Genomic DNA, 19,640 nt, shown 5'->3' on the forward strand with positions numbered 1-19,640 from the left:
CTAATTTCAAATGTGTTAATCTCATGCCAAAATACCTCTTTTAACAAATCCATCAGCAAAAATCAGAGTTGGCAATTTTTAGCCATTTGGCGGCCATTTTGGAAATTTCGTTTTTTTTTAAATTTTACGTCAGATCCGTTTTTCTCGTGTCAAACTACCTAGGAATGCCGATTTTCGCGCAAAGCACTGACTGTCAATTTTCTGCCACCTTTAACTTTAACCGACCGCCATTTTGAAACGGTTTGAGATATTGACGTCAGATTTTCGCAAAAGTTTTTTTTTATGCTCTTTCGAACAAGGCATCACAAAGAGGCTCTTCCTATTTGAAAAAAACGCTGGGGTCCGTTGCCCCCTCAAGGGAGCCCCCCTGAAAATTTTAGGGATGTTAAAAAGTAGCTCCCTTTGACCTAAGAACATCCCCCAAGTTTCAAATATCTTTACCTCAATTGAATCAGTGAGAACGAAAACACACCAACTCGGAAAAATGAAATTAATCAAGACATACACAAAACTGCACAGTAGATGAAGAATTTCGTCCAAGAAAAAGATTTTTGGTGCCAAAATACAATCACTACAGGGCATTTTAAAGGTACAAGAGGAAACTGATGCGCTAACTTCAATGACCTTCATAAAAATTGACTGTCTTCAATGAAAATGTAACATTTTCGGGTTATCGAGTAGGGGTATTTTCGTTCTCACTGATTCAATTAGGTAAAAAATTAGAGGGGGTGGAAGGGACTTTTGGATCACCCTGTATAAATGGGAACGGGGTGGTTTCGTGGGTGCGCGTCGTGTTTGGATCGTATCTCGAGGTACAAACCGATCCGAGGTTGGGGTGCAGTTGGGTCAAGAGTCTCACGTTTCATTCTGCCTCCCCCACCTGGCACCGCGCACAACATAGCGTAAGACCGAGAAATCCCGCATTCTTGAGGCGTCTTCGAGGCTCGAGGGGGTGAGGCCTCTAATCCTTACCATCATGCTCCTCCCAACGGCGTATATTCCTAAAAGGCGCTCCCACTCTAAATAACCCTTGATTTACCTACTAATTTTTTCTCTGTCGGAGGAAACAGTTTTGTATTCAAAAACTTGAAAAAATGACCTTGATACCAAGATTTTCACCCGAAAGATCGTTCAAGCCCGTTGGGAATCCCTTTTTAATCTCATATCCCACAAGATTTGAGGCCATAGCTAGATTTGACTTTTAAAGTAGGTACGAAAGGCAGCTAGGAGGGTTTGCATTACTTTCCATGCGTTTTGGTCCATAACTATCATCGATTTTCGGAGGAAAGACGATTTTTCCGACACACAGTGGATCGAGTCAATGGGAGAGTTCGGACATGAAATTATTGACTAAAACAGCAAATTTTTGTGTCTTTTGTCACATTTGCAATTTCAAGGGGTGCCTTCAGAAGAAAAAATCATGAGGAAACCAATGGAACCACTTATAGAACCTCAAAATTTTGTATAAACTGAGTTATGAGCGTTTAAAGTTTCCAAATATTGTCCGACCCCTTCTATTGACTCGATCCACTGTGCGACAATTCAAAAGACTCTTGCTCCTGCTGAGGGCACTTTTGGGGAAAACTTTTGGAAGAAAAAAATCTAATTTTAACTCGTGGAACACGCCTCAGTGTGGCCATTTAAGCCTGGGACTTCATGGACTATTTGAACTACATTTTGCCACTATAGGAACTACAATTTCTGGCTCGGTTTACAAAAAACAACGTCTGCACCATTAGCTCCCCTAAGCACACAAGTGTTTTTACGGATGAGCCAGAAATCGTAGGTCCTAATAATTGCAAAATGTAGTCCAAATAGTTGGACTGCATTTTGCAATTTGGAACTATAAATTCTGGCTCATCTGAAAAAACACTTATAAGCGTAGGGATACTGATGGTACATACGTTGTTTTTTAACAGGGCCAAAATTTATAGTTCCAAATTGCAAAATGCAGTCCAGTTCTCGTACGTATAAACAGCGGAGTGTATTTACCTCGTCCGAATACTCACTCACAACTCGACTTCAGTGTTCTGCCTTCCCCCTAAAATTTTAGGAGCCTTCTTGGCCGGAAAGCCGAATTTTTAGTAGCCATCTACTATTTTTTAGGAGCCAAATTAAATGTTTGCATACGAGCCATGGCGATGCTGCGAACGGTGCGTATAGAGAGCGCTTCATCGCTACCGCTAGCTCCCCGATTCCGAGTTCAATCTGTCACATCGACGGTGTAAGTCGACAATCACATGACTCAGTTTGCGACGTCGCAGACTTCCTGTCATACTTCATTTTTTAAACGGAAAACTACTCAGCGGCAATCCTTTGAAACTGCCGTGATTTTTCTTCTCTGGGCGAAGAAAATTCTGCAAAAACTTCAAGGTATTTTTAATAAAATAATCGAAATTTTTGAAAAACAGTGAAAGCTGTATTAAAACTTTTAAAACTTTTTTGAAAAACTCACGCTTTCACTAATTTGTGATTTTTCGGACTTGACAAATTAGTCGAAAAATAACAAATTAGTGAAAGCGTGAGTTTTTCAAAAAAGTATTAAAAGTTTTACTTCAAGGTATGATGTCAATTTGTTATTTTTTGAAAAATTAACACAGAGGCGGAGATTTTCAAACACCGCAAACTAGATGTGTGACTGCGGACTTACGCCGTCGACTTTTCTTAGGCGCCACGATGGCCCAGCCCGCCCAATTTTTAGGCGCCAAGGCCCGATTTTTAGGCTCATTTGGCGCATGGCGCTCGGGGAATGCAGAACGCCGCTTAACTTCATCAAGAAACTTTAGCACTATAGTTCATTCGCCTCCTCCAAGGTGTAGTCGAGTCTCATTCTTACCTAGAGTATCGGCCGCACTCCATAACGATTTCGATGTCACCCCTCGCTGTGAGTCGCGGATAGTTGCATCGTCTGAAAGAACTGAAATACGCGTCTGCCCGCTCTAAAAGTCTTCCCTGTAACAGACATAATAAAAGAAAAATTAATTTCGAGTTGGCTCACAGTTCCGTCAAGAGCTGAATCGGAATAGCGGGATTTTACATTCTGTCAAACGGAACTAGGTGCACAGCGATTCCGACACGCATGAGCCATGGGTATGTGTCTAGAGCGTTGTGAACAGGGCTCATGAGTTAATGCGGATGACGGGCGAAGGCGGCGCACAGTGGATCGAGTCAATTAGAGAGGTCGGACATGAATATTTTTTACTAAAACTGCAATTTTTTATGTCTATTTCGTCAAATTTTAAACTTTAAGGGGTGCTTATTGAAGAAAATTTCACGAGAAAACCAATTAAACCACTTTTAGAACTTCAAAGTCTTGTATAAACGGAGTTAAAAGCGTTTAAAGTTTCCAAATTTTGTCCGACTTCTGCTGTTGATGCGATCCATTGTGCGGCGGCGGCTTCGTCACTGGCGCTTTATATTTCCCATTCATTCTTACGGCCCGAGCACTAACGAGCACAACACATCTTTCCCACCTGGACATAGTTCTGTTTGACAGAGGTACGTCCAATATCCTTTTCACTGAAAAAAAAGTATGGTAACATCTACTTATAAGTCTACTTGATTTTTCACACGGTGATACTATTTAGTAAAAATAACCAGAATCATAGTAGCATTCACCAAAACTCTGGTGATACCAGCCATACTTAAATGCTACCATAAAGTCATGTGTTAATTACCATACTCGTATCACTGTGTCAGAGTATGGTAAAATCAACCATATTTTTTTTTCAGTGTTAAAATATGTAGCCCACCAAATGGAATGCTTTTGAACGCACACTCTGAATTTTACGAGGCAGTGCAAAATGTTGTACTGTTGAGACAGTGCATATGTGAATTGAACGCATCCTTGCAAAATCTATACCTACATGTTTTTTTTTTGTTTTTTTTTCCATTATTTTTGATTATTTATTTTCATTTTTCATAAACGCTTTCAATTATCGCTCAGGTGACAAGAGGTGCTGTTTTGACCTCCTCGGTGGAAGAGTGCACTGACGTGCTGATAGAGAAGAACAGTACATGCTACATATGGACGTATTTCTATCAAACGGAACTATGTGCATTAAGACATGAGCCCTGAGACCCATAAGCATATGCGCATAACAGGGCTCACTTCATAATGCACATAGTTCCGTTTGACAGAAATACGTCCATATGAGAGTCCAAAGCACGACGAGAGCACAGTCCGAGAAAGAGCTACGTTTGCAGAACCTTTCTGAAGTCATGACAATGCTCAATTAACGTGCGCCTTCATGTTAGAAAATATGCAATATTGTCAACGTAGGTGTGAAAATAGTGGTAGCCTAGCCAGGCGAGTGGCTTTGCGTAAAAAGTAAAAACTCTTGTGGTGAGAGGTAGAGTCCCTTGTCACAAACGGGAATAAAGATTACACCAATTGAAAGTTTTTCGTAATCTTTGATCGGCTTCAGGCTGATAGGTTAAAAGATTTTGAAACACTGCAAGGTAAATGTGACCGTTTGGGTTAACTCCATCCAATTTTTCTTGAATTCTTCTGTACATTTCCTCACTTTTTCCACAATCCTCCCAGAGAATTCAAAGAAATATTCGGGTTATTTTTATTTTAAAAACTTGCTCTGTTACGATGCATTTTCGACTTTAGCCATCGCAAGAAGACTACCGAGGAATACAGGATCTGCCATGATAAATTTTCAACGAAGAACTAGTATTCGAAGTGGTTTTGCGACTGACCTGTATCCAGAAAGGTAAGTAGAATCCACAGCAGCACAACACCGCCGCAGTGAGTGAAAACATGGACCAGATCGTGCCCACCGCGCTCAGCGACCCCGGCATCTTCCTCGTCTGTAAAATGCACATTAAAGCATGGATCAATAATCATTAACTAAAAATATCCATAGAAAATGTTCATTTCCTATCGCTCGTAATTGCTTATAAACTACACCGCGTCCTGTAACGCCTATTTCTCGTCAGGGAGTTTCGTGGTTAAACACATGCCAAGTAGGGACAACCTGAGAAGGAAAACCCAACTTTTCCAAGTTCCCAAGTAGCAGTGATCGCGATAAATAGCGATTTTACCGGTTGGTTATCGCGATTATATCGGTGGCAATATATCGAGATATTATTGCATTAAAAGTTGCGATTTATGGCGATTAATCGCTACACATCGCAATTTTTGGTTCGATAAAATCGCGATCAATTTTCGTCGATAAAATCGAGATTAAATAGCCATTTATCGCGATTTTTATTTCGAAAACATCGCGATAAAATCGCGATTTTATCCCGATAAGATCGAGGATAATCGCTCAGATGTTGATGATCCTAGCAATTTTATCGCCGAAATTTTTCCCTTGAAAAATGCTACTTGGGATTCCTGGGGAAGAGTGAGCTTTTTATAGTGGTAGGGGTGCAGCCGTCTCCCTGATGACCCTGGTGATATTTTTGATGTTGATTCTCCATCCGCATTACTTTACTGGCCCTCACGGAGAAAAAACCGAGGCACATAATATAGACTCTGCATGTGTCCCAGCACATATTCGGTGCTTTTGTCTCACCATTCTAGTCCGTACCTACTTGGGCATAGGCGGCAACTCTGCCGTTCTAATGGAAAACGCCGCATGCGCATTCAAATTATGCCAAATTCCCTCTCAGAAAATGTTATTCTTGAAGAAAGTTATGAATATTTTTCCTTGAAATCTTCAGACACCACAAGTGGGAGGACTCCGTGAACAGGCTTTTAAAATGGGGAAACCGGCTTCCGTCAAAGTAAGAATCGCGCGCTCTGCGCAAAATCGCAAGTTCCGCGAAATTGTGAAAATCGATCGTTCTCCGCAAGATTACGTTAATTTGTAGGTATAGAAAGAGCAATACAAATTAATTACTTTGAGAAGTTTCGGGAGGAAAAAGTTTCTAAAATAAGGAGGCCATAGGTATGGTCTTCTCTACAAATTTTGAATGAAATTGCTGAGGTATGGCTGTACACAGATTTGGGGGACGACGGACGGACGGACACACATTTTTTCAAGTACGGTTATTTTGACTCCAGGAATCTTAAAACGCCTAGAAATGGTGAAATTTCAACCCCCCCCCTCCCCTTGGTGGATGACAATACTTCCTCCGGGGAGCGAGAAAGTAAAAATGGGAAGACTAAGAACTTTTCGCACTTATGAATAATGACCGCAAACTTCAGTTACCTAAACCGAGAACTTAGGTTTCCCTGAACCGCGGAAGTTTTTTATCTCCACGCAGATCTGCATAGGGAAAAAAAGGAGGTGTTTGCATCTTGAGGTTTGCTCACCCTGTGGCGTAGGTCGGTACAACCTGGCCAGCGAAATCCGGAATTCGAAGTATGAAAAACGGACCATTATGTCCCATTTTTTTGCTTAGATCAACTCATGATACAATTTCAAGCACTTTTTATAGAATGACTTTTTTTCATAAATTACACCATTTCCAAGAAAATCGATGTCAAAGGTCGCTGTACCGACCTACGTCATCAAAAAATTCCAAGATGCCCAAAATGCAAACACCTCCTTTTTTTCTCTATGGCAGATCTAAATGAGTCCGCCGTTGACAAGGGTGCAAATGAAGATGCATGTTTTTCTAATTTTACCGTGGATGTTTTGATGGGTGGCGAGAGGCCGTTGGTCGTGGAACCCGTGTCCCCCGGAGTCTAGGAAGCTAGTTCTTTGCCCCGCTTTCCGTCCCCTTTGCCGGTTCTTTTTCAGCGTCGCGTCGCCCCGCGTCGCCCCGTCGCGCCTCGCTTCACCGACGCATCCTCGAGCCCGCTTTACGTAATAACACGCTCGCCGCACCTATTTTTAGTATTTTCACAGGCGGCACAGTCCATCAATCCCTTCTCTCATGTTGTCAAGTTTAAGACCTACCTAACCATGGTATAGAGTCACTCGCATCATTCAGCCGAGAGATTTTTACAGGGGCGCCACACAGTGGATCAAGTCAATAGGAGAGGTCGGACAAAATTTGGAAACTTTAAACGCTTATAACTCCTTTTGTGCAAAACTTTGAGGTTCTTCAAGTGGTCCCATTGGTTTCCTCGTGAGATTTTCTACTCAAAACACCCCTTAGAGTTTAAAATGTGACGGAATAAACATCAAAATTTGCAATTTTAGTTAAAAATTTCATGTCCGACTTCTCTTATTGACTCGATCCACTGTGCGCCATTTGGGAATCAGTGGCGTGGCGTGAAGGATCGATTATCGATATTTCTCCTTTTGAAGCTGTAGTAAAGAATCGATTATCGAGGTGTTTGTTGCGAACACCTTGATAATCGATCCTTTTCCATATATTTAAATGGCAGATCAATCGATATATCGTAAAGCACGCCACGCCACTGTTGGGAATGGCAAGCGAGGGAAAAATCCCTCCCCCCTCTTTAGAGTTCATAATCAATATAAGATCGATTTTGGTCAATTTCGATCGAGCAAATATACCGCCTCCAATTGAATTTTGCTTGGCGCCGCTTCTTGGCGACAGGTGGAAGCTTTTACTTTCGGGGACTCAACAATTCCTCCAGGAAAATTATAAGGGAGCAACAGTCATCACCCTAATTTCGGCTGTTGATACCTACCTACATGGTGGATGATGAGCTTTGGGTGACGTCATGAGCGAAACAAGTTTCCCAAACTTCGGCCATTTTCGGCGTGTTAGCCAAACGAAACTGCCAACACGTTATTCAACATCAACCATGTAGGTAAGTCAACAGCAGAATGCTGAAGTTCCAAAAGTAAAAGCTTTAACCATGGCCAGTGGAGGGTCTCTTGCCTCCGTTTTGAACCAAACCCTAGTAAAAATTGGCAGTAGAATCTGTGTTCCAAAATACCATAGACCTACAGCCGGCTGTAAGATTTCCATAGCTTCTATAGCCGGCTACACAATTTCTTATAGCCTTTTATAGCCTATGGCGATTAAGCAACAGCCAGGCGAAAAGAGTATGCTAAACGTTACTAATTGCGGATACTAGGACTTTGTTAGTTTTTGGAATACTGCTCTCTTTTTGGGCCGTGGTATCTTGCTTTATTTTGCGAGGAAAGCTCCGTACTTTTGATGGATGCCTGCCATTAATAATATATTAGAGCGCCCTCAGTTTCGTATGATACTGTGCAATACCTCTGGTGTGAAATAGTTGCTTCAAGCGCCGTGGCAGGCGGGCAGCCAGCGCGGAACACGGATTGGCGCCTACAAACCTAACAGGGATACTTCACGCGTTGCGCAATGCGTGAAGTATCCCTGTTAGGTTTGTAGGCGCCAGTGCGTCGCCGCTCCGCTTTGTGTTAGGCTCTAATATTTAATCTCGCGGAGTCAGCGTTTTTCAACTTATGATTTTGAAATGTTTTCACACTTTGTATGGATTATTCTCATTTTAATTGATGAAAAAAATTATGTATTAAAGGAAAATATAATGTGTGTTTTGTAAATATTAAGGTGATTCCGTATCAAACTTAATGATTTCCAAAGCACACGAATTTCTACACAATTTCTTATAGCCTTTTATAATCGATGGCGAAAAAGCAGCAGCCAGGCGATAAAGTGTAAAGCCCGGCGATAGGAATATAGCCCGGCTGCATAATTTTTTATCGCTTCGTATAGCCCGGCCGTATGATTTTCTCCGCATTCTACAGCCAGCTATATTATTTTCTGTAGCCCTCTTTAGCCGGCTGTAAGAATTCCTATGGTATTTTGAAACGCAGCTCTTATCGCCAATTTTTACCAGGGAAAAGCTACATCGAACCACTAGCTATCAAATGCGATCCATAGAATTACGTACACGTATTCTAAAACCGTCCAATTCTGGGGCTCTAAATTATCAGATAATTACTCGTTTTTTCGACACTGTGGCAACGCTGATGGATCAAATTAGAAGAAAATTGGTCGTAGGGGTAAAACTTAAGCGCTTTTCCCTTCTTGATATCGAAACGCCTTCCATGGCTGGAGGGAGGAGGTTCAAGGCATATGTTTTACGTAGGTAATAATGTTTGTATTCTGAAGGCTCGATACGCTCTTATCAACGCCCCCTCCCCTCCTCATGAAATTAATTTTCATATTTTTTAGATAAAAAATGAGTTAGGAGCTGTAAATTACCCCGGGTGCCAGTCTTCAGCTAATTTGAACCGTGGACGTCGTCTCGCCGTTAAAAAAAAAGATATGCACGTCCAAATAAACTTTTGGGCTTAAATCCTTATGAGTAAACGGTTACGGTAAACATGTTGCAGCTTAATAAGCTCTTACCTTGACCAATAGAATCAGCTCCTGGGATATCTTTTTCTCAGGTATTCCTGAATCACCCTGCATTCACCGGGATAAATCAATAGTTTGCTCAGCGGTGAGATGACAATTTTAAGTCACACTGAAAAAAAATTCTCGGCGTTTTTACCACGGTCCGTTGGTACCTTTACCATCTCACTTTTTCTTACCAATTATAGGTAATTCTTCCAAGACAGACTGGTAAGCTTACCTAAAAACCTGTATTTTTACTGTTTTTTTTTCAGGTAAGAATACCACTTTTATTCGTAATCAATTCCCGGTAACTTTTCCGTTTTATCTCGGTAATTCTACCACAGTCGATAAAAAATATTGGCGTTTTTACCAAGGTCCAGTAAAATTACCGAGAAAGTTCAATAATTTTACCGAGATTTCTCGGTAAAATTATGAATTCCATAAATGGTAATTTCACCAAGAAAAAACTGGGATCAAATAGAACCCTGAATTCTTGGTAATTTTACCCTTTTCTTAGTAAATACACCGAGATTTTTTTTTCAGTGCAAATCAGAGCATTTACTGCTAAGCAAATTTAGAGGATCGCACAAAATATAACATGCCTTTTCGTGGGTTTACATCGATGGCTAAAGTGCAAAACCACGTATCGTCAATGCGGTGTTTCAAAATCTCCGCCTCTACTTTATTTCTTTGAACAGGATAACATGTCAGCTCCATAGCTCGAAATTTATAGGTACAGAATGTTCTACTGGCAGAGAGGAAAAATCAGGGAAGTTGTCAAAAAATTACGCCGACTGGTTTTCCATGGTAAAATAAAGAATGACTGGAGATCTACAACGTCGCAAAACGGAGATACGCAGTCTCGTACTTTTATAGCTATAGATGTACTGCAAACTCAGAGAGTTATTAGCTGGATTTTGTAATGGACCACTAGACAAGGTACGAATTTAAGCAATCTGATACATGTTTCTAAATCAGAATTTCACGTAGAACACGATTCACACTACGAAAATTACCGAAATCAACTTCTAACGAAGATATTAACGTTTTTATTTCGCACTGATTACGAGGAATTTGAACTGCCCGCTGACAAGAAACTCAAAGCTCTACGCGAGTCAAATCGCGCACTACAACGGTTTCAGCAAGCTTCTCAATCGAGCAATGTTCATTTTCCACCATGTGTTGTTCAAACTATTGGTAATTTGCTATAGCTGAGCCAAAGTTTCAAGATTGAAGTTGAAGATTTTTACATCGCAGAGACTGTCATGATAAACATTTAGCGCGCGATGTGAATCACGTAGAGCATTGAGTTTTCATGAGCGGGTGGTTTGAATTCACGCATCAAGAATCATTGAATATCTTCGTCAGGAGTTGATTTTGGTAATTTTCGTTGTGCGTATCGTGTTCTACGTGAAATTTTGGTCGAGAAACATGTATCAGAATGCTGAAATTCGTACCTTGTCTAGTGGTCCATTTTCAGCGGGGAAAATTTGACAACGCCATCCAAACTGTATCATACAAAACCTCGTGGTAATATTTCACTCATCTCACTGAGCACTGACAGAACTCTCTCGAGAGACCGCGTGCGTGCCATGCCGTGACGACGGGACGTTGGAAGTGAAAAATTTAAAAGTTTTATTCAAAGCTATACATATCAAAAGATATGCGCTGGGCGATCTGTCCCGACGAGAGTCCCAGAGAGAGAATTTTAGGCGTACGCACCCTTTATAGACCTCTTGAGACTGAGATACCATTAAACATATTTCTTCCTTTTCAAAATGACCAATGATTTGGCTATACCATAGCATATCTCGGGCAAACTTAACCTTAATTTCTCTCGAAATTCAAAAATAAGAGACATCTAAAGTGTAAACGCGATTCAACTATTCGCGCAAGATGGATGTCCACATTGTATATGAAAAATGTAAGACGCAATGGCGAGAGTCGTGAACTCGCAATGCTCTGCTCTATGCTACTAGTTTGAAGCACCATTACAAATAAAACAAACGGAAACAAACACAATATGGAAATAGAGGGAGCGAAAGGATGCGTGTTTACGACGGCGCAGAGATACAACTATTCGTACTTGATGGACGTCCGTGCTGCATCTGAAAAATTGAAGGCGCGATGACGCGAAGCGTGAGCTCTCAATGATCTGCTATATGCTGTCAATGAGGTGTGAGGTGTCGCTCATATTCAAGAGAGAAGCTAAAAAAGAGGCCCGAACACATCTCTCCTACCTTCTGCTGTGTTACTCACGTAGTACTTGAAGCACCATTACGAATAAGACGAATGGAAACAGACACAAAATGTAAATAGAGGGAGGGAAAGGATGCGTGCTAACGACGGCGCAGAGATACAACTATTCGTACTTGATAGACGTCAATGCTGCATCTGAAAAATTGAAGGGGCGATGACGCGAGGCGTGAGCTCTTAATGCTCGGCTATATCGACGGTGCAAATCCGCAATCACATAACTCGTTTGCGGTGTCTGAGAATCTTCACCTCTAAGTTATGTTTTCAAATGAGAACAAGTTGACATCATTTCTTGAAGTTTTTGCAGAATTTCCTTCGCACAGAGAAGGAAAATCACGGCAGTTTAAAATTAACGTTGAGTAGTTTTCCGTCTAAAAAATAAAGTATGACAGAAAGTCTGCGACGTCGCAAACCGAGTTATGTGATTGCCGATTTACACCGTCGATATGCTGTCAATGAGGTGTCGCTCAGATTCGGGAAAAAAGTTAAAAAAGAGGCCTGAAAACATCTCTCCTTCCTTCGGCTGTGAGACTCACGTAGTGCTTGAAGCACAATTACGAATAAGAAAAACGGAATCAAACACAGTATGGAAATAGAGGGAGGGAAAGGATGCGCGTTTACGACGGCGCAGAGATACAACTATTCGTACTTGATGGACGTCCGTGCTGCATCTGAAAAATTGAAGGCGCGATGACGCGAAGCGTGATCTCTTTATGCTCTGTTATATGCTCTCAATGAGGTGTCGCTCAGATTCGGGAGAAAAGTTAGAGAAGAGACCTGAACACATCTCTCCTGTCTTCGGCTATGTTTATACTTGTCCTTTCTTCTTTTTTTTTTTTTAGGTTCTTGTCTGATTCTTTTTTAGGATGGATTTGCAGACCCACATCTCAAGCTCGAGTAAACTGCAGCACGAGTTCGGTTCTTTTGGATAGTGGCTTTTATTTTTCATGTTTTCTTTAATTACAGAAGTCTGTCTGTTACTTCAATACGTTCAATTTTACAATTTTTACTCTGTACGATTAATAAACTTTGAACCTGAAAATAGCGTAAACTTTGCGTTGCTTTGCCAAAATTTTCTGAACCCCTCACCACGTAGGGGATGCCCTACCAGGAAATATCCCATTACGCCCCTTTAACCAGCAAAGGGTTCACGCCCTTAGATGCGAGCCAGTCCGACCCTGATTGTGCACTACACAATGACTCGTGTGACTTTGGTTTATCAACTCACCGCGGTCCAAATAAAACATAATCGGAGACTTTCAAAAGCTACCATGGAGATACGCATCTATAGACTTTAAAACCATCGATATGAAAACAAACCTCGAGAAAATTATCTAAATCGACTCACTTGTGAAGCAGGTCTTTAGTACCACTTGAATTTCATCCAAATCCGCTTGCAGGGTAGGGTCGAGCTGCATTCACCACTGTTCTGATCGCCTAGCTGTTTTTCCAGTGAATATTAACTCGATGTAACGCGATCATTCACTTGGCATTACGGCAAGCGCATGCCTTTGCATGAGCCGTGGTCATTCCGATCACACATTCTCGAGCACAACCAGCGCGGACGCGGAATCAGCGAATCGTGAGCCTTCGATAAGTGTCGGAAAAATGTGCCCGGTGAACTCTGATACTACTGACTGTGGGATGAGCCAATTAATGCAAGAAAAAATCACAACACTGATTCGCGATAACGAACGCGGCTGCTAATTGCAGTGCGCCGCTGGACAGCTCAGCTGAAATTTCTCGGCTTCGAACGAAGGTTGCATCGCGCTCCGAGGAGAGAAGCTTCTGAGGTCCTTCAAAGGAACACGGAAATCTCAGCGAACGGAGAATTTTTCGTAGATTTCAATCGACGGGAGTCGAACACAAATTAATCACAATTTGTTTAGAGATTCGATTTTAATTATTTTAACTCTCGCGAAACAAGCAGAATATGTGTTTATTTTTGTAAGAATCGAGGGAAAAAAGGTATCCCCGGAGGTTTCTGGATAATGTTGTTCCGAGGTTGACACGTTCAAACCCAAGCGGACGAAATACCCACATGTGCACTTCAGAATAAGTTTAGAATACGTAAGTATACAAATATTTCAAATCACAAAACTCACAACGATATAACACATTATTCACCTCCAAATTCGATCACCTCATGGGCGATAAAAACAGGTAAGAAAGATATATCCTCCTCGAAACCGCGTCGAAATTCAATCGCACAATTTTTCGCGGTCAGAGAAAAGTTGCCTTTTTGCGAACAACGGGATCAACAATTAAAATCACAGATTTTTGAACGATATAGCACAGTTTTACATCCGATTTTGATCACCTCAAACAAACAAAAACCGTCTTCGCAGGGGGGAAAAGCGCCGAAATCGATAAATTTCTATTCGGCGAAAAAGAACGTATTTTTTCGGGAGAAAATAAACTCACGAGAGGCTTTGAAAAACCAGAAATACGAGGCTGGGAGGCGGGGTGTTGAGTGTTAGGGAAGCGATGTGCGCCCACCGGGAGCCCAGGATGGCCCAGGTGGGAAGGAGACGGCGCGGCGGTCCACTGTTCGCGCTGCGGGGAGGAATGCAACGAGGAGCAAGGTGTCGCCCGGGTCGGCCGTGGCGTGTGGATGGGAGCTGGAGCTGGGAGTGCCGGTGCTGGGTGCAAGGATGCAGCCAGGGCTGGGGCCTCACTGCCGATGCCGGCCGGCTCCGACGCGGCGCGCGCGGCGCGGGGCCGACAACGTGCGGGAGCGCCGCGCCCGGATCCATCGGGACGGGGACCGGCACTCGGCACCGCCCCCCGGGCAACCGGGCCCCGTTGCCAAGTAGCCCCGGGACCCCCCGGTTCCCGAGCCGCTCGCCAACAGGATTCGTCCGTCTGGAGCCGCCTTTAGCGCCTCTTGCGAATTCGTCTCGGATTCTTGACGTGGTCCAGGCGTGCGATTAACTGCAGCGCACTGAAAAAAAAAAAAAAGAAAAAAAAAAAAAAACCACATTGGATCTAGAGTCCGGACTCTTAAAATCATCGACAAGAAAAAATACTCTTGATTCAATCGGATTTTTGCTTAAATCATGAACCAAACCTCTTAATTTGAGCGGATTTCCTTTTGATTTAAGCAAAAATCTGATTGAATCAAGAGTATTTTTTCTTGTCGATGTTTTCAAGAGTCTGAACTCTAGATCCAATGTGTTTTTTTTTCCAGTGCGATTAAGTCTGAAATCTCGCCAGATTTTCACTCAGCAGCCAAAAACCAGACGATTGCCCTAGCCAGTGTTCGAAACTCACCTTGGAGTTTCAGTAGCCATGTGGCGCATCAAGCTCGATTTATAGGAGCCATTAAAGATTTTTTAGCGACCGAATTGATTTTAGGCTTATGTATCACGGCGCATTTAGTGACAAGTTAGCCGCAATATGTTTTAGTTACCGAACTAATAGCTGTTACTCAGGGGAAATTTCGAAAAATCACCAAACAGAAAGACTATAATTTTTTGATTTTTTTTTTTTTTTTTTGGGGGGGGGGGGAGGTAATTTTTAGGGGCTATGATGGCGCAGAGCCTTCATTTTTTAGGCGCCATTATCGATTTCTTAGGCGCATTTGGCGCGTTGGCGCCTGTAAGTTTCGAACACTGGAGGGAAAGGATGCGTGTTACGACAGAGATACAACTATTCGTACTTGATGGACGTCCGTGCTGCATCTGGAAAATTGAAGGCGCGATGACGCGAAGCGTGAACTCTCAATGTTCTGCTATATGTATGCTGTCAATGAGGTGTCACTCAAATTCGGGGGAAAAGTTAAAGAAGAAACCCGAACACATCTCTATCTCTCCTACCTTCGGCTGTGTTACTCACGTAGTGCTTTGAAGCACAATTACGAATAAGATAAACGGAAACAAACACAATATGGAAATAGAGGGACGGGAAAGGATGCGTGTTTACGACGGCGCAGAGATACAACTATTCGTACTCAATGGACGTCTGTGCTGCATCTGAAAAAGTGAAGGCGCGATGACGCGAAGCAGTGGCTCTAGCGCATCATGAGTTTACAGAACCATTCTCAACCCAAAAAATTGAAAGCAGGATATTTCCTGGCAAAAACGTCGCATTCGATGCAGAGGTCTGTTACTGTATCGAACCCAACGTTCTCTAAATTTCTACCTCGCCAAGTTCGGAAGAGCATTCTGACTTCTGGCCATTAAAACTACGTTACCTTCAGAAAATTCCTAATGCAACATTTGAGGTTTTGCTGCTTCGTTAAGCGGATGAATTTGTCTAGAGGGCGTAGAACTGGGCCTGACTGAGGAACCTCACTCATCTGCTCCTTGCTTTGGGTGTCCCTCCGTTACCTATTGAAAGTTTTCATAATCTCTGATGGGACAGTGTTTCTTGAAAAAGAAGCGACTGATTTCAGTTGTAACTTTTATCAAACAATTTCTTTTTTTTACAGTATATAACGGTTTAACTGATTCTCTCGATAATTCTCGGTAATTTTCTCTGTGGCTCTAAACAAAATCCTTGAAATTTCGAGAGAATTCATAGCACTGTTTCCCCGTTAAGAAATGTATGGCCAATGGAAATTTGGCAATGGCTGATGTCACTTGGTTCCCTTTTTAGAAATGCCGCCCAATTCAGTCTAAAAGAGGATCTCTTAATGCACACGGTCACAGATTCAATGACGCGTTATGCGTGCGCGACGCACGGCACTTTTTCGTCGAGGAAATAGAGGAGTATTTCATACAAATATCATACAATATTTTAGACAATAGAGGGCACAAATCGTCAAGTAAATAACTATTGCAGAAGGGAGGATGTTTCCTAGCCTACCTCGAAAATTGAAGGCGAAATGACAACCTCCTTATCTTTTTAGGTTTCTTTCAGAAAACTTCACCAGGAGCGATTTTTCGGGTTACAAACTTGATTATTCGCGACCGCACTTATCCGCGGTTAAGAATAACCGCGATTGTCCCGTTCAATGAAGCCGCAGCAAAACTCGCGGTCTAATTTTTAAGAAGAAAACTATTCAAAAGTCTTTCTCGAGATTTTCTATCTCTTAAAACCACCTACAAAAAATCTCGAAAAATTCGAGTAGAGTAGTTTTCATTTAAAAAGTAAAACATGATAGGCGATTTTTGAACGTTGGAATGGCCACACATTTTTTGACTTGAGGCATCAATATCGAATTATGATCAAAATTCGTAGTCTCCCGCACGAACGAACGTAACTTCATTCCAAGGTTGCCAAATTGACTTAAGAATTGACTTTATTTTTCAAAAAATTACCCTTGCAATTTGTCTCCAAAAATTTTCTGATTTTTGAAGGGGCTCTACGGAAAAATCAGTGAAATTTCAGTCAGAAAAGCCCCAAATTCTTTTGATTATAGGCGATTTGCGAGGAAGAAATTTTACAACGTTGAAAAGTGGTTGCGTTCCTCCGTGAGGGAGACGACGAATTGTAAGCCCATGCCAATTTATGGAATTAGAGAATAATCGTTTTGAGACGAACAAGAATGGCAACACAGGAGCTAAAATTGGCCGTGGGCAGAGGCCTCCGCACAGAGGCGCTATCTCACGGAATTAATTGGACAGGATGAACGCGGTGCTTTCCTATCAATAGCCGCCCCCCGAACACGGTAACATCCCGGTACATGAACTCGAGTCTTTTTGAGCGACGGACGCCTGCTTGCGCTGGGCCCCGACGCCTCACGTGCAATTAAGTGGGCGGAGGGATCCCGGAAACTCCTTCCTCATACGATGGGGGAGGGGGACGGGGACCATGACCATGCTAGGAAGTCCCTGACCCTGATCGCTCGGGGTACCGATCCGGGGTGTGGGATTTGCTTCGTTTTTGTGTATTTTCTGAGGGAAATACACTATTTTGTATATAGTGTATTTTCCGAAGAAAATACACAATACGCTATCAGAAAAGATGTTGCATGTGTGAGGAATTTGCGATTTGACTGTTGATTTTTATGTAACAGTTCGCGAGAAACACGATGGTGCCACTGGTTTTTTTCTGAAATCAACTCCCAAACTCAAAAAAAGCTCTCAAGTTGAGGCCAAAATGGAGGGGATATCCCACGCTATTCTGAGAGTCCACCTCTACATCAAGACAAACTCTCCATGCAAAGATAGGGAGCAAATACATTGACAGGGCTGCCACTTTATTTGGGGACTCCGAAACTGAAAACACGGCAACCCTGCTAATGTATTTGCTCCCTATCTTTGCATGGAGAGTTTGTCTTGATGTAGACGTGGACTCTCAGGGTAGGGTGGGATATCCCCTCCATTTTGGCCTCAACTTGAGAGCTTCTTTTGAGTTTGGGAGTTAATTTCAGAAAAAAACAGTGGCACCATCGTGTTTCTCGCGAACTTTTACATTAAAATCATCAGTCAAATCGCAAATTCCTCACACATGCAACATCTCCATTGCATTCTCCCATGATGTCGGACCCAGACCTGAGACCTTGTGAAGAGCACTGATCACGAGTGGTATAGATCACGAAAATGTATGCCATCCACATATGTATGTCGCAGGCAAATAGTGAAATCAGGCATTTTGTCAAATGCCTAGGCAGATAAATTTTGACGGAATACAAAGTTTTGTGAATTTATGGCGAAAAGCTCACGAGTTTTCAATATTTTTGGAAAAATAACTCATCAAACCTGCGAACTCTTTCTTTCTCTTTCTCTTCAATTTCCTCTCATATTTTTAAATGTTGAAATTCTAAAAATTCTGTACTTTATGGTATGCTGAAAACAGGGCCGGATTTACCTACTCGCCGCCCATGGGCCGCCTATATTTTGCCGCCCCCTTCTCATTCGTATTGAAACATCAATAAAAACCATCAAGTGAACGTGCCAGCGGGGGAGGGGTGCATAAGACGCGTTTACTCGTGTTGAACACATTTTTTGGGGATGCCCTTTCAACACTACTAGCAAAAGTTAAGTTTTGTAAACCTATCTCTGTGTGGATAAGGCCTTTCCATTCATAGGAAATGAACGAAAAAATTATGAAAGAACAAACATGAATGTGGTTTAATGATATTAACTTCCGCCGCCGCGCCGCACCGCGCCGCGCAGACCGCACCATGTATAGCGCAATGCGTGAAGTATTCACGCAGTCTTGTAGGCGCCATGCGTTTCACGCTGACCGCACTGCGTTTGGCGCAAAGCGTGAAGTATTCATGCATTCTTGTAGGCGCTATACGTTTCACGCTGACCGCAATGACCGCACTGTGTTTGATGCAATGCGTGAAGTATTCGGGCAGTCTTGTAGGTGCTGATATGAGCTATCTAATGTAGTTTACCTAGTTTACCAGGTACATTCCAGATTGTGTAATCGGGATCCCTTTGTGTGTCTTGTCTCGGCGCCCATACGACAGGCAAAGACTCGAAATGCCCCAACCCCCAGCGCCTAACTCTACCCCTAATGGTGTCACGTGCTTCGCGTATTAGGGTGTCCCAGATTTGAACCATCCAAAAAATTTTCTCGGAACATCAATGATCGATGGTTTCATTATGTCACATGTTAAACCAATGTCTTTGTGTTAAACATTTAATATCCCAAATTTGAGCGAAATCGGATGATTTTTAGTGCTGCCGCAACGCGTTTTTAGTCGCGGCGAAAATTTTGGAGACTCGCCTTTTTAGCGCTTTGGACGCGATTTTCAAAGGCAGTTGGCAGCAATTACATGCATCAAATTATTTCTTATCATGACTTTGCACAGCATACTTACAAGTAATAATGTTTGTTTTGACATTGCAAACCCAAAAATTTTACTTCGAACTCCTTAAAATCGACGAAAAACTCTATTTTTCCTTTTTAAGCAACTAGTCCAGGACTGATCGTTCTCGAAAAGAGGGAGGATCAGCTTCACGTGATGAATACGCAACAAGAGAGTCCGAGAAACACGTGGACTACCTACATTTTGCAATTTGGAACTTTCAACTCTGGCCCGGTTTAAAAACAACGTATGTGCGATTAATTTCCCTATGCACACAATTGTTTTTCCAGAAGAGCCAAAATTCATAGTTCCATTTCAAAATGCAGTCCATATACTGAGCTGCGGTGAGCCTTCTAATCGCACGGCTTATCGGTTGCTCTTTTCGATCGGGTATTTACTAAAAATCGACGTCACACTAAATCCTCCCGTAACATCCTGCTTCCCAATTCCTCCGTGTACATTCCAG

At 42.3% G+C, this 19,640-nt stretch overlaps 1 protein-coding gene across 1 annotated transcript in view; it reads right to left on the minus strand.

Moving 5' to 3' along the window:
- LOC109037575 (LHFPL tetraspan subfamily member 6 protein) overlaps positions 1-14,090 on the minus strand; it is a 21,771-nt gene extending 7,681 nt beyond the window's left edge. Inside the window, exons 1-3 of the mRNA XM_072299234.1 lie at positions 12,815-14,090; positions 4,708-4,818; positions 2,837-2,952 (exon numbers count right to left, since the gene is read on the minus strand). Of these exons, the coding sequence (XP_072155335.1) occupies positions 2,837-2,952; positions 4,708-4,809 (218 nt within the window). The 5' untranslated portion in view covers positions 4,810-4,818; positions 12,815-14,090. The remainder of the gene's footprint in view (positions 1-2,836; positions 2,953-4,707; positions 4,819-12,814) is intronic.
- Positions 14,091-19,640: the final 5,550 nt, after the last annotated feature.

The sequence above is a fragment of the Bemisia tabaci genome, chromosome 4 (genome assembly GCF_918797505.1).
Source record: "Bemisia tabaci chromosome 4, PGI_BMITA_v3".
Classification (NCBI taxonomy): Eukaryota; Metazoa; Arthropoda; class Insecta; order Hemiptera; family Aleyrodidae; genus Bemisia; species Bemisia tabaci.